Source organism: Lagenorhynchus albirostris, chromosome 5 (assembly GCF_949774975.1).
Source record: "Lagenorhynchus albirostris chromosome 5, mLagAlb1.1, whole genome shotgun sequence".
Classification (NCBI taxonomy): Eukaryota; Metazoa; Chordata; class Mammalia; order Artiodactyla; family Delphinidae; genus Lagenorhynchus; species Lagenorhynchus albirostris.
The window spans coordinates 50,424,677-50,440,574 of NC_083099.1; the positions used below are offsets into that span (position 1 = coordinate 50,424,677).

The 15,898-nt window shown below is 42.5% G+C and overlaps 1 protein-coding gene across 1 annotated transcript in view; it reads right to left on the minus strand.

The window, feature by feature from the left end:
- The window catches only part of TNIK (TRAF2 and NCK interacting kinase), a 169,070-nt gene that overhangs the window by 10,350 nt on the left and 142,822 nt on the right, over positions 1–15,898 (minus strand). Inside the window, exons 22-28 of the mRNA XM_060150000.1 lie at positions 11,579–11,743; positions 9,359–9,470; positions 9,061–9,147; positions 8,389–8,559; positions 6,447–6,590; positions 3,709–3,843; positions 189–289 (exon numbers count right to left, since the gene is read on the minus strand). Coding sequence (XP_060005983.1) covers positions 189–289; positions 3,709–3,843; positions 6,447–6,590; positions 8,389–8,559; positions 9,061–9,147; positions 9,359–9,470; positions 11,579–11,743 — 915 coding nt within the window. The remainder of the gene's footprint in view (positions 1–188; positions 290–3,708; positions 3,844–6,446; positions 6,591–8,388; positions 8,560–9,060; positions 9,148–9,358; positions 9,471–11,578; positions 11,744–15,898) is intronic.

The window sequence follows — 15,898 nt, forward strand, 5'->3', positions numbered from 1 at the left end:
CAGTATTTACTAATACCTAGTCTTTACTTTTAGAATAACAAGTAAGAGCGCCTACACTTTTAAAAGAGGTTTATTATATACAGAAAAATTGGTACTAGTGATATGTGTAAGTTAACCACTGTTAACTGATGGGAACCTAAACTATATAAAAAAACAAGCCCTTGTTAGGTAATCACATGCCTACTTACCTTAAATGCCATGAACTTATGATATGGTTTAGGAGCCCAAGCATATATCTCCACAGCATTCTTTAAGGCAATCACCAAGAATTTGATCCTTTCATATTTGACTGTAATAGAAAAGTTATGAATTAAAATAGTTCATTAATTTATTCAAGTTTTTGTATTAAAGAATGTGTAAACCACTATATACACACACACACACACACACACACACACACACGCACACACACACACACACACATATATATCATCCTGATTGAGGGTAATGCTCTGGTGTGGGATGTTCTCATAGATACAGATTTAACTTCCTTTAATGTACTTGGTTTGCAGGATACCTGGGGCCTTTTGCTTCATACTGAAGGCTCTTTTCTTCATCTAAAGATGTAACTGGCTTAGGACTGCCTCTAAGCACTAGGTCTAGATGTGAATTACTTATTTTAAGAAGAATCTGTATAAAGATCCTTCATGTTTCCTTGCCTGGCTTTTATGTTCACCCACATGTAAGCAGCTGAGAGCCGGTATGGCAAGATGGTAGAAAAATCAACAAATGGGTAGAGACATAATAGCTGCTGTTCGCTTATTATTCAAACTTGGATTCCAGTTATTAGGAGTTCAAAAAGGACCAGTGCCTTTAACATGAGACCCCAGAGAGATCCCTCTCCCTTCCTGCTATGTGAGGTTATAGGAGAAAGACCACTGTCTATGACCCAGGAAGCAGGCCCTCACCAGATACTGAATCTGCCACCAACTTGATCTTGGCTCTTCTCAGCCTCTAGAGCTGTGGGAAATAAACTCATGTTGTTTATGAGCCACCCAGTCTGTGGTATTCTGTTATAGCAGCTTGAACAGACTAAGACAGCACACATGGCAGTCTTTTTATTTATAAAATGTTTGAACAAACAGAATATTCTGTGTCCTAAAGAATTTAGCCCAAGATAACTGACCAAATTCTTGTTCTCCGAGCTCTTTTTCTGTAGCATGCTTCTCCTGTTTACTATTCTGTCTTTAATATACTTTCAAATACTTCTTCAGCGATTTATTTCCATATATATATATATTTTTTTGCGGTACATGGGCCTCTCACTGTTGTGGCCTCTCCCGTTGCAGAGCACAGGCTCCGGACGCGCAGGCTCAGCGGCCATGGCTCACGGGCCCAGCCGCTCCGCGGCATGTGGGATCTTCCCGGACCGGGGCACGAACCCGTGTCCCCTGCATCGGCAGGCGGACTATCAACCACTGAGCCACCAGGGAAGCCCTCCATATTTCTAAATGACGTGCTGATAATGTTATTTACAACTTTTTTCAGCTGTAGATATTACCTACTGACTCTGGAGAATGGAAAGGGTCTAGTCTCTTACAGCAATCTCCTCTCTCTAGATCTCTCTTTCAAACGTACACATCTCTTCCTCCCCATACCTCCAATATAGTTATATTTACAAGTTTTGGTTAAGTCAATATCCTGTGTTTAAATCATTATTGTTCATAGATGAGGCATGTAGTATACCATTATTATAATTCCTTTCTTGATTTCAAATTTTTTTCACTTCCTTTTTTTCTATGTATCTATCTCTAAGCACATGGAAACTTTCTGTTAGTGCTGTCAGTACAGTCAAATATGGCAGGTAATCTATTAGTAACATTTTATTTTTCTTGTAGGTACCTCTTCCTGAACCCTCCATTGTCCCACTTTGCCTGGACTAATTTCTTTCTCCTTCTCTGTCTCTCTCTCTATATATACACATCCTGCTTGTTCTGTTTCTCTGGAGAGCCCTGGCTAATACAGATGGGTTATAAAATACTAAGTGAAAAAAATTTTTCCGTTAGAACTTTGAAAGCCTTGCTCCATTGTCTTTTTTCTTTTCTCTTGGCCGCGCTGCACAGCATGTGGGATTTTAGTTCCCTGACCAGGGATCAAACCCTCACCACCTGCAGTGGGAGCGTGGAGTTTTAACCACTGGACTGCCAGGGAAGTCCCCTCCATTGTCTTCTAAACTTCTAGTACTGCTGTAAGTCCCAGGCCACCTAATTCTGTGTCTATTACATGTAAACTGTTTATTTATTTACTTATAATTTGAAAGCTTTAAGAGCCTTCTCATTTCCTGGGTACTGAAATATCATGTTGCTATGTCCTCTTGTGAGTCGTTTTTCATTCACTATACTAGGTACTCCTCAGTGAATCTTTTTAATTTGAGATTTTGAGGTCTTAATTCTAGAAACCTTTCTTGTATTCTTTCTTTGATGCTTTCTTCCCCTTCTACTTCTTAATCTTTTTCCTAAAACTCATGTAACTTATATTTTGAACCACTTGGACTGAAACTTTTATTTTCTTACCTATTCTCTCTTTTTTCTTTTCTTTTCATTCTACTTTCTAGGACATTTCTCATGTTTGTCTTTCGACCCTTCTACTGCATTTTTTATTCCTGCCAATATATTTTAATTTCCAAGATTTTTTTTCTTGGTCTCTGAATGACATTCTCCAACCCTGTTCCATCTTTTTTAAAAAAATAACACCTATTCTTCTTTTATGGAAACAGTATTTCTAATCTCTCTGAAGTTAGTATATTGATAGTTTCTTTTAAAATTTTTTTGTTCCACTCCTCATTATCCTTGTTTCCTCTAAAGTCCCTTCTTTCTGTTTAAGTTTCCTTCCCATTAGTAGATTTTCCCACTGTCTGCTCTAGTGGGCTTACCGACTGATGGGTTTCACTTTTAAGGTGGTTAGATAGCATGCTCTTTCCATGGCATTTCAAATATTAGTACCTCAACATCTTTTCTTGCTGGCCATTTAGTTTCTCCAAAGACCATCTTTCAATCTCTTGCTTGGGAGTATAAGCATGGCTGGCAACATTTGGGGTGCTAAACAGGGGAAGGAGGTGTCTGTGTGTGTATCAATGTGTCCTTATAATTCAATATTCCCCATCAACAGGTTGGCTGTGCCCACCTTTCATCTGCTGCTGCTGTCAGGGAGGGTGGCTGCCTGACTGGGTTCTGGAGGATTTGCTGTTCATCAACTTTCCAACAATCCTCCCATTTTCAATCCCACCCTCCATCTCCACCTCAGATACACCTGGGACCTCAGGTCCTGGCCCTTTCTGAGTTCTGTTGAGTGACTGGATTGATTTTGATGACTTTCCTCACAGCAGACTTAGAATTCAGCATTTCCTGGTCAGCTAGTTCTGTTCCTAGTCATCTAACAATTCTTGTTCAATTTTGTTGACATCTCTTATCTGTTTTCTCTTCTCCTGGTCCCTTTGTCCTTGTAGGTTTACAGCACTTTTATTTCTTCATGGTTATTTTATTGGGTCTTTGGGAGCGAGTTCAAACTGGAGCCTAAGACTTTATTCTGAATGCATTCTTTGAACTTCATCAATCTAACTTTTTGGGGAAATAATGCAAGTATATTTAAGGTTCCAGCAGTGTCTTAAACTGGTCACAAATGCATCATCAATATCTGACGGAAAAAAACTAAATGAAACTTAACTGAATAATTTGGATTGAGCAAACAATTCCATGTCTTGAGACTTACCAACTTTGTAATGTATACAGCCTTCCAAGTCCCCAACAGTGATCCAGCCTTGTTTCTTTTCTACTTCTGGGTCATTGTGTAATATTCTGTTTCTTAACCATGAAAGATAGTAAACTCGTAGCTTATTCTTCTTTCCTGTTGAAGTAATAGAACTTTAATTCCAAGGCCCTGAGACAGCTTTTTCTCTCAATCCCTCTCCATCTCCATTTTATTTTATTTATTTTTATTTACACTTGTGTGTGTGTCTGTGTATGTGTGAAGGCACAATAACCAGTGTCTCCAGCATCGTCAAAGTATTGTCTCTGCCAGAACTTACGATCAAAACAGGTCCAAGTGTTTTGGGCAAATAACCATTGCATAATTTGTCTTTACCTTCTGGCTTTCTATTTGAGCAAGGTGCTCTTATTCTCTCCTCCCAGTGCAAAGGGCAGTGTCTGCTCAGTAAGACCTAATTCTGTAACGGAATGGTTGATCAGTGTTCCAAAACATTCCAGATCTAATTACATGAAGGAGTTTTGACAACTGGACATTTTAGCATACTCATGTGTGACTACCTTCTACCCAACAGCATATGTTAATGCAGAGCCCCCCTTACTCGCCTCCTCTATTACTTTAAAGATGACAGCTGGTAGTAGTTTCATTTTACCAAACAGAAAAAGGAATTTCTTAAGGAGATATGAGAAACAAGTTCAATGACGGCAATCAGGGCTCAGGAAATAACCCTTGGACATGTTTACAGTGCTGAGATCCCTGAAAGGAGTGTCAAACAAAAAGAAGAACGGAGAAAAAGATGTATACTTGGAAAATAAACACAAAAGTTCCTTTTGGTAAATGATGGGAAAGAGATCGTGGACTAAAGAGTTCTTAGTATGATAAGGAAACATCTTAAAAACATTGAGGAGTTTTAAATTGAGGAGCAAAATTTAATATATTGAGATTATCTGAGCACCAGATAAGAAGATGTCCCTTGGGGTGGCTTTTCCTAAGTGATCAGTAATTTAAGCCTGTGGGTTATACTTCTTGGGTACTTATTTTCCTTTCACTTCTCTTAGGTGTCAAAAAATGTTCCGTATTTTGCAGCTGTGATATATACCAGAAGAAAAGAATTCATTAAAGCATTGCACACTGGATTTGACAGGAGAGTACATTTATAACCTAAATTAAGGGAACCACGTGCAGTTACTATTCCTTTTTATAACCAAAAGCCTGGAATATGCATTGATTTCTATAGCTAGGATGGGCAGGAGGGCTGGTGCTTTCTCCTCTCTGTGCCAACACAGATCCGAGGGCAGTTCAAGAAAATTTGGCTTCTGTTTTCATTTTCTTCTTTCCCTACCTATGCACCTCATGATAATAGGAAATGGTTACACTTTTAAAAATGGGATGTGTCACTAACAATATAATGAAGTCTGAACATGGATTTTCTGATATCATTTCCACTTTTGGTAGGTGACTGGCAGAGGTACGGTTTTAAATTTGATTTGGGGGTGTTGCAGTCAAGAACGCATTACCCAGAATAAAGGAGTACACTGAATTAAACTCAAATGATAATACAAGAAGAATTTACTTGGCGAACCCTTATTTGGGGAGAATAAAAAGAGATGAAACTGAGCATTCAATGGACAGGCAAAAGAGGAAATTGTAGCATCAAATGAGGGCCTTTTCTCAAAACAGAAGTACAGCTGAAGAGTTAAACTTTATTCAAGGTTCAACCCAAGAGGAGCCCTATGTTTCTCTTTGCAAAATAATGGCTGGTTCTCAAACTTGGCTGCACAGTGGAGACACCTCAGGAGCCATGAAAGCTTCTGAGATCTGGGCCACACTCCCAGATTCTGACCCGTTAGTCTGGGGTGCATGCTGGAGTTTTCACACCTCCTCAGGTGGTTCTAATGTGCAGGGGTACTGTCGGTTTCATACTGGATGGGATAGGAGGGGAAAAGAGGGGTATTATTTATTAAACTCCTTCAAACACCATCCGAAAGAAAAAACTTTCAAGAACATAGACTCCTTCAGGTTACATTTTTAACTTGTCAGTAGTAAGGCCTTCACTTTTGTCTCTCTCTCTTTTTTTTAAGCTCTTTTTGGGAAGTGGAAAGCTGCAGAGGGTGGCAATGATTCCTACCTTCCAATCTCCTTGCAGACTCAATCACCCAATAGGCCAGCTGCACTTGCTAAAATGTCAGTGAACTCTAAACTAAAGCAGTTCTTATAAGAAAAGAGACCAGAGAAATTTCTGCTTACAATATTTCTCACTCCCAGAAGCTTACATTTATTTATTTATTTTTAATTTAATTTTATTTTATTTTTTATACAGCAGGTTCTTATTAGTTATCTATTTTATACATATTAGTGTATATATGTCAATCCCAATCTCCCAATTCACCCAGAAGCCTACATTTTTATATTCTCCATCTGAGAGTAGATGGCAATGACTGGAGTACAGACACCTTAAAAGGATCCTTGCTGAGTCCCGGCAGAGGGTGAAGGCCCATATATACACAGCTGTGGTGGTATGTCTCTGTCTGATTCAGATTTCAGGCAGAGGTGAGAGACTTCCCTTTGAAGGTCAGAATCTCTGGAGTTACAAAACGTGGGTGATGTCATTCTGGTCCTACTGCCATAATTTATTGTGCTGCTCGTTGGCTGGGAAGGGCAGAGCTTACTATTCCTTCAGAAGTGAGGTGATCACCTTTCCCACCTGTGCAGACCTGGAGGACTTGGTCATCCCAGCAACATACCTGATATCGTCACGAGGACATTCAGTCCCTCTAGCACATCCATCTGCTGAAATCGCCTCCGGTTGATCAGATTATAAACTTTGCCTTGCCCGCTTCGGTCCAAAAGCATCAGGCCATTTTCAGTTCCCACCAGGAGGTTTACACCTGCAAATTTAAGAAGCATCCCAAGACTGACTCTTATGGACTTTACTCTTCCGCATCCAGGGTCCCTTTAAAACCTAAGAAACTGTGACTTGTAAATATAAACTAATGGGCAAGCAGGTACTACAGTAGGGAGTGTAGAAGTAGGAGCTCTGAGACAGTAATTAAATCACTGTCCCTCTGGTAATGAAATTAGTTTTCTTTTATAAAGTAGTAGCAGCATTCATTACATGTAGCCCTTTCCTACCTAAAATAGAGTTCTTCCCAAGAGGAGCCTGAGGCGCAGATGTGCCGCTAGATCCTTTCCTGTAACACCCACCCTTTTCTTGGCTCTCTCTATAAATCACACCTCGAGACTTCCCCAAGGTTCACCCCACTCCTATTCATGCAGTGATTTCTAGCCTACCCACCTTCTACATATAATAGAGTGCCCCATTCCCATACTCTTGGAAGAAAAGCCCTTCTTCCTTCTCACACCAGAGCTTAATTTACATCCCATACCTTAAGGTTCTGCTCTTTGTTAGGGAAATGATAAGCCAATTCAAGCGCAGGTATTAATAGCCCAAGAGTCACAGAAATATTGACTGTAAGGCAGGGGTCCCCAATTCCCCGCCCCCCGAGGAAAAATTGTCTTCCACGAAACCGGTCCCTGGTGCCAAAAAGGTTGCGGACCGCTGCTGTAAGGGACTTCTCAGGCATCTAACTCTAGTCCAGCCCACCTCCCATGCAGTAATTCCTATTACAAAAACTCTGGTAGGTAAGTGGTCTTGTCTGGATGGCTACAATCTTGAAAATTCATCTCTAGGCAAATAAACACCCCTGACTCCCAACATACACACAGACACGTGCACACATTGTGAGTTCAGCCGTGCAATGGCCTATATTTAGGAACGGGTAACTCTTCCACTTCTTTTGCTTACTGCACATCTGTCTTCTAAGTAACGTGAATGTCTGCTCTTTCAACCACATGTTAGTCAATATGAAACAGGGTTATCTTGTTGTCTTCTAATAGTCTCTTCTCCAGAGGACAGAGCCTTACTCCCCTGAAATGGTTTCCAGGCTCTGTGCTCATCCCTGCTACCAACTCAAATGCTTTTGCCCTTATAAAATTGTGGTGCTTCAAACTAGGTGTAGTATTTTAGATGGGTGCAGAGGAGCCATGTCCTTCCTTGATCTGTGTGTCATGTTTATGGTAACACAGACCAGGATTTTGACAGAATCTCATCACACCTATACTGAGTCTGAGGTCAGCTAAAATCTGCAGATCTTTTTCACAAGAACTGCAGGTTGATGTTTTGAACTAAAAGGGAAGGCTCTTCATTTGTTGTCCTTTTCAAGTTTTATCTTGCTACTACTACTGGTATGGCCTTTGGCAAGTCACTAAAATATTCTGTGCCGCTTTTTCAACTGTCACATGAAGGTCACGCCATTATTGCCCTTGCAGAATGTTGTATGGATCACAGAGGCAGGACGTGGGGCACATCACACAGTGCTGGGCACAGAGTGGGCATATATTAAGTGGTAGTTAGTTCTGTTGTTGGCTTTAGCCCATCACTGTTATGTGACAAGGTCACTCTGAATCTCATTGCTATCCTGGGTATCAGTTCTTTCTAAATATAAAATTGTATCAGTTAGGGTATCAGTTCTTTCTAAATATAAAATTGCTCTTGGTCTCTCTTGAGGCCGAGACAGTCCCAAATCAGGTCTCTAACACCCATGATTCAATCAGCACTCTTCTGATAGTAAGATTCCTGTTTGAAGGTCAATTCATTAATGAATGGTAAAAAAAGCACCAACTTACCCCACAGAGCTGCACAAAGTATTTCTGAGTTGAATCGCTTCTTGTATTTTCTGATTTCTGGTGTGTCGCTATGAGGCCGAATGTTGGTTGGGTTTACGTTTACCACTGAAATCTTTCTTGCTTCATTTAGTTTGGCCTGTTCTTGCCTAAGAAGTTCGCTAGTAAACAGAGCTTTGAGAAAAAGAATCAGAGAAGTCAGTGGCATCTTAAAATATAACCAATGGAGATACGGAAAAGGGGCTTCAAATAACTATGATTTCTCCTTGTTTAGTGTGCATTATGATAAAGGCAAAGAAACACTGAAACTATAAATATTTTACACTTTTTTAGTAGAATAAAGTATGTCATTCATAAAAGCAGTGTTTTATCCGTTAGTAAAACAGGCTTATAGACACTACTTGAGTAGTTTAGGGAATTAACATTCATCTCATAAAATTAAACACACCATCCTCATCTCCTGTAATATATGCAGGACAGATTAACTTTTTGAAATTCCACATTATCAACTGACAAACTGGCCTAAGTTGAGTCTGATGATTAGTGAGCTGCAGAATTCTAGAATGCAAGACTGTCCTCTCAATCAGCCAGGCTTTTGAAGTGGGAAGCACACACCTAGAACTCAACACAACTCAACACGCATTGATTTTGCCTACTGCGTGCACAGCACTGTACCCAGAAATTGCTTCTGAGAAATGTGTGGTGAGTTTGGAGATCTCTGAGGAGCAGCTTTTCCTAGGGCCCCTGGATACCTCTGGGTTCCTACCAGAATCAAAATAGAAGAGATGAAAAAAAATAGAAAGAACTTTGTTTGAGGAATCCTATTAAAAAAAAAGTAATAAAAAGTCTTCCCTTTAAGACAGGGCCTAAGCAGTTAATGGCTTAACTGTTGAACTAATAATTAATTTTTTATCAGGTCATATCAGAAAGGAAAACCAAGCTGTTTCTAAAACATGGGGGCCTTCTAGCTTACCGGCAGCTGACGTTTCCTCATCCTCTTCATCTGCATCAGTGGGAGACGTCTGGTACACTCTGGGGTCCACAAAGGGGGTGAAGGAGGCTTTGGTGCTGCTTCCCATGCCATACTAATCAATAAGCAAGAAGATTAAGAAGAGCAGATAGATAAATACTGCAGCAACAAACGACGCTAATAATACTTGGCTTGGGCCTTAAAATTATTAGAGACTCTTCAAACCATCCAACTGTTCACACTCTGACCCCCAAGTCAACGTGTGTGCTTCTCTCTCCAGCTTCTACTGATACTGGTCCCTCACTAACCATTATGTCTTTGCAGGGTTTCATTAATCATCAGACTGCAAGAATTGTAGTGAGCAAATTATATTATGGACCATATATAGCACCTTCATATCTGATAAGATGGCTGTAGTGACAGAGCCTATTTCTCCCTTGAAGTAAAAGCAACCTCCTACTGACCAAATGGCTTTAAGAAAAGCTGACACAAATTGGCAGTAAACTAAGTAAGCATAGCTACACAGCATCCTTCATCCTGAACACATGATCAACCAAAGACTCCCTCTTGGGGCCTTTGGGGCCTTCCATGCTGGCCTGGTGATGCAGGTGGATTGGTGTTGGCTCAAGAAGCCTTAAAATCTGCAATTCAGGGACAATTTCATCCAGGGAATGAAGAGTTTTCCTTTCCATGATAGTTTCCTTAAAAGGATACTTATATGCCCTATGTGGGAACCTCATGAAGATACTAGGTTTGCAGGCAATACACCTTAAGGGCTTACTTAAAAAATAATCTCAAGGGCTTAGAGAGCACAATTAAGATATGAAGTCAGAACTAAACTAGGGAACAGTAAACTATCAAGGCTTCATGTCCCAATATTCCATTTTTGAGTTTTGTCTAAGGAGCTTCAATAACCGTCTCCCAATTTTGTCTGTCATCTCCACTCCTACTTACACTCAAGTCCTTTTAATATTATAAACAGATCTGCACTCAGTATAAGAAGCATCTTTTTGGGGGATAAATGTCTTTAAGTTTTAATTTTTTTAGGTTTTTTTTCAGGTTTTTATTTAAAAATAAAACCAGTATCCCAAGACCCCTAAACACATAAGGAGAAAACCACAAAGGCCCAATCTGACTTTAATGCAAGATTTCCCCTTCATGTTATGAAATCAAAACCACTTCATCCTCCATAAGGTAGGACTACCCCTCCCAAACAGAGCACTTTCACAGACATTCTCTCCTTTGATCTTTAGAACTCTATGAAGGAGGTGTGCAAGTATTGACATTCCCACTTAGAGCTGGGGAAGCAGCAGAATGTAGAGTAGGGTCTGACCGCACGGAGTCCTCCTTGGTACCCAAAGTCAGGCAGAAAACAACTGTCCACAGTGCATGAAGCTATAACAGTGCTCTACGTTCTTTTCCTTGCGGCAAAGTTCACCTGCTCTATAGCTTTAGAATCCAAATGATGCATCATAAAAACTCAGTGCATGGACAAGCTCAAACACAGCGTTATAAACTGTATGCATTATAAACACATGTAGGGCCTATGTGTGATTCAAAGGACTATTTATGAAACATGACCAAGCACTGTGATCTCATCCGAATGGTCAAGCTCGGTCAACGACATCTACAAGCACTTCCCGGCAGATTGTTTATTCTGGTTTTTTTTCCCCAGACTCTTTTCTGTGTAGGAAAGATAATATCCCACTTCTCCCTTTCTTGTGCCATTTGGAGTTTAGGAAGATGAACACTTTGAGAACGTATCTATTTTTATTTTTCATAAACAAATCATTTCAACCTTATTTCACCTAAGTCAAACTTAGTTTGACTAAATTAATGTAACTATGAACCTCAACTATTGGCCTTGGAATCTCTATAGGTTGAAGTTTCCTTTCCTGGTCTGGGAGACAGGAGGTCCCAGTTCTGGTCCCAGCTCTGTCACAAAACAGCTGTGTGCCTTTAGGCAAGGCACTTAACCTCTCTGAGCCTCACTATTTGCTTCTGTAAAAACAGGCTTTGGTCCAGATGCTACCTGAGAACTTTTCACTGCTCTGCTTTTAGGATTTGGTCCATTTAATCATATGCATAAGCAATTACATAGTATAATAAAACCCAACCAAACACGCTTCTGGGAGCTTGGCAAAGCCTCCTTCTTGAGGGGCCCGCGGTCTCAGAACCCCCTGCCGGAGGACAAAGCTGTCGTGGCTATTGCCCAGCACCTACTTCAGTCCCAGAGTCCATCTCCTGGGGGTGGGTGGAGACGCGCCCCAGGCCCTCAGTGGGGGTCCCCGCAGGGGAATGGCTCTGCTGCACCAGGTCCGGGAGGTTGATGTGGCCGGCGAAGCCATTGCTGTCACTATGGCCAGATCGCTTCTTCTCTCCAGACGTCTGAGGGGGCACAACACATGGCGGCCGTTAGAGAGGGAAGGCAAAGGCCACAGAGCGATGTCACCCCTCACACAGCACAGCTGCGGTGGCCTGCAAACCGTCCCACTGGGGAGTGGGAAGATATTGATTTCTCTTTTATCTAAGAAAATAAGAAAAAAGTTAAGCTTTGCTAATATTTAATACATGGATTGACGCTGGGGCCTTATGCTCCTGCACGAAGGGCAGTCAGGGGTCACATACGATGAAGAGGTGCCCTGTGGGAAGACAGGAATGCCGCGGGTGGAGGGGCACTACGGGGGCTGTGCATTGTGTGTGTGTGTGCTGTGCACACACACCAGGTCACATCAGCAGGTTACAAAGACACAAACCCACAAAACAGAAACATCACCTAAAATATCGCTGAAAAGAAGCAGTAGGATGGGATGTAACACTAATGATTCAGGCCCAGTGTGCTCCAAGAAAATGCAGCGATGATTCCCACATCACGAGGTCAAACCAGTGATTAACTAATCATATCTGATGAGAGTTACAAAGAAAACATGGAAATGATCTAAAGATGATTTCAAAATACGGGTCTACATTCACTATCACTAACGTTGGATCTCTCGGTAAGCAACTATGGTGGCTTGTGCCAGGAGCTGGTTAAAAAAAAAAAAATGAAGTTATCATGACGGGCAAAGCATCTGAAATATTGTTTATAGCATCCTTTGTTCCCCCCACGAATATCATCTCATTTATTAATTGTGGCTCAGAGAGGTTAAATAAGCAGTCTAAGATCACACAGCCCAAGATGGTGAAGGCAGCAGAGCCCGGGAGTGTGCCTGCGTTGGCTGGACGCCACTGCCTGCTCCAGAAGCTCGAGTGGGCAAGCGGGAGCAGGAACCCAGTCCTCAGGCCCTGCGGCCCTTCCTCCAGAGCCATCCAGGCCCTTGAGGAATCTGTGCCCTGGGCAAAGCCTTCCTCTGAGGTTTGGGAGCGAGGGAGAGACTCTGGGCCACGAAGTCAGCTGGGTCAGCCCTCCCCTAGGGGCCAATCCCTCCCACCTCGGGTCGGGTCCTCGCACCCATCCCCAGAGCCCACCTCTCCCCTCCCTTCCCCTTCCAGGATCTCCTCCAGGCGGCCACCAGAGTCAGCATAAACCGAGCTGTGGAGGGAAGCCTATAGCATTCCTTTTTAACGTCCTTTAAAGGTATTTTATAAAGTATATAATGTTAGTGCAGTAGGACAAATGCATAATTTGTAAACAAATAAATACACTGTGTTACGTGGCAGTCCCTGAAATTCTTACTGATAAGGTTGCATGACCTAACATATTGGAAATCATTGCCGTGGAGAGCAAAGCCTCCTCTCGAAGATGCTAGGGACCGACATACAGAATTAAAAGAAAATCCTGCTCCCAAAAAGCCAGTGCCGATACTGTAGTCCTGGCTAGTATTGCACTTTCTGATTTCACATTTATATGACTGGCTCACTGAGGTTTCTTACAGCAGACCTGATTAAGTAATGATTCCCTCTTTGCCTTTTCTCTTTTTCATTCATTTGCCCAACATTTCTGAGTGTCTACTAAGCGTGAAGCATTTTGCTGAACATGAAGGAATCAATCAGAAGCAACGCAGACATACTCCCTGCCTTGTTTGGGGCTGGCATGGCAATAAGGCTTCGTGCTGTTTCTCTGACCACCTCACTGGCCTGGCTTCTTCCTTCCGGAGCCTGTCCTGGTCTTGCAGTTACAGCTCTGCACCTGCCTCTGGCTGGAAGTGAAAGGAGGCACTTTTTGGGGAAAGATGAAACAGACTCCCAAGTTCCTGAAGGGTTGCATGTAATTGATGTTACTAGGAAGCTTGAGAAATAACTGGATAGCCTTAGCGCCCTCTGTGTTTCTGGGCACAATACTTCTGGTCCACGACTCTCCAGGAGAGGGGCATTTTCTGGACTCATTTTGTCACAGTGCTCATCTGAACATTTCATCTTCTAAATTACATTTAAGGGGTTCAGCCCTAATTTATTGTATTATCCCCTATTTTATGTGTACCGGGCAGCTTCTCCCACCTTCTTACTTCTGTTCAGATACTGAAAAGCTTTTACCATTTCCCTCCAACTTTCCAGTAGCATAAATCGCACATTGTCTCTTTAGAGTTTTGTGGTCTCTCTTGTATCAGCAGTGTTCTGCCTCAAGCCAAAAATTAATGCAGACACAGTGGTTATCAAAGAAAGACCTGAAGAGGCTCAGAAGGGAAATGGCCCAGACAGTGAGAAGCTTGAAGGGATTCAGCAGTGACCCCTGAATCTTCCCACTTCTGAGTCATCACCCTTTTGTTCATTCAACCAGCACCCTCTAGAATTAAATACCTTCCATGTGCCATTCTGCTAGGAACACAAAGATAAATGAACAGCAGCTCTGTCCTCTATGATCTCATTAACAGAGCCCCAAAGAGCTCTACGATCTTCATGCCCTCACCAGTCCCATGGCGGTGGGCACTTGGATGTTCTGAGTATCAGTAGATGCTGGGTATCGTGCTGAACACCTTAGGTTCATCTCCTCACAATTCCACCGGGGGCTAGCTTATAGTATCCCCATTTTACAGATGGAAAAGCTTCAGTGTAAAGAATTCAATTAACCTGCCCCATGTGACATGGGTTGTAAGTGGTGAAATCAGGGTCTGAACCAAGGCTGTCTGGAAGCAGAGCCCAGCCCTGGTGGCTGCTGTCCTATGTGGCTCCGCTCTCAGCCACAGCTGATTGACCGGTCCAGGAGTGGACACCTGAGCCAAGCACGATCAGATTCCCATTGGAATTTCCAGTTAGGCCTGAGAGATACTGGTCAGTCTCTGCTGGGCAGCTGAACTGGGATGTGGTGAACGCCTTGCACTTGGGAGGGTGGGTACGGAGACGTGAGAGCACGTGCTTGAGGGGGAAGAGGAAGCTGGTGTGTGGACAGAGACAACAAGGGAGAAAGTGGAGGAAACAGAGATGAGGGTAAGGAGAGATAGGCAGTGAGGGAGCCAGAGATCTGCACATGAGAAGCTGCCTGAGCTCCCAATCCCTTTTCACTTTCTGGTTCCAACCCTATACAGGGTCCCAACTTGCCTTCTGCCTTTCGATTCCTTCTAGGAAACACCTCTGAATCTCTGATACCTACCCCGCCTTTTTTTCTTAATCTGTTGTAAGTGGGTTCTTTTTTCTAGTACTTGTAACCGAAAGAGCCTTCATGACGGTAAGCTAGTATCCTCGTTCAGTGGGTGGACAGACCCTGGAGAGATACCAGCTGGGCAATTAAGGAAGGTGTTATGGACAGAGGCCCATGGAGTCCCAGGAGAGGCTTCAAGGAGGAAGGGAAGCTGAGCCAGACCCCCAGGGGTCTTCTGGGTGAAGAGTGGGCTGCAGTGGGGGAGGCAAAGGAGCTCTTCCAGGAGATGGGTCCCTGTGGACAAAGTGGTAGATGACAGCTGGTGTGGCGTATTCTAGAAGGAGAGTAAAGAAAGGTCCTGTGGGGCTGTAGGAGGGGGAAAGGCGGAACCACAGGGGCACGGGTGTGCACTACAAGGGGGATTGCCTCTGACAAGACCATGGGTAGGAGAGCCAGCGTGCCCCTATAGAAGCATCTGGTCTACTCCAACAAGAAGTACGAGTTAAGTGACTCTCCTCGATGTTCATCTTGGGGAACTGAACCATAAAGAGTTTTTACTTTCTTATCCTTTTGTCATACTTTAATTTGTATTTATCTTTTTAATACTTTTAATGGATTTCAAGTCAGGCTGTTACTTTAAAAGCCCACATTTGTAAAAAGAACGCTTTAGAAATTGAGAGGACAAAAAGATTTTAGGGCCCGCCATAGATCAAATGCATATATGACACTGCTGAATGCAGTTTTCAAGGTGATTGACTGTGGTCATAGAGTATTGGAATGCTTTAAACAACATGGAGCCATTTGGATGTGGCTGGCAACAGAACCCCAAATGTGGCCCCAGATATCCAGGTCAAGGTATTGACTCTGTCCTGAAGATTCAAGCAAATCTGAAACCACAGTAGAAATTGGAGTCCTTCTATTTGGAGTCAGAGAGTAACTCATTCCAGAACATTTCCCCTCATGTTTTCCCAAGTGGCAAGGTCTAGTGAGAGAAGCCCTCTACACTTGCATTGAAAGTATCCATTCAC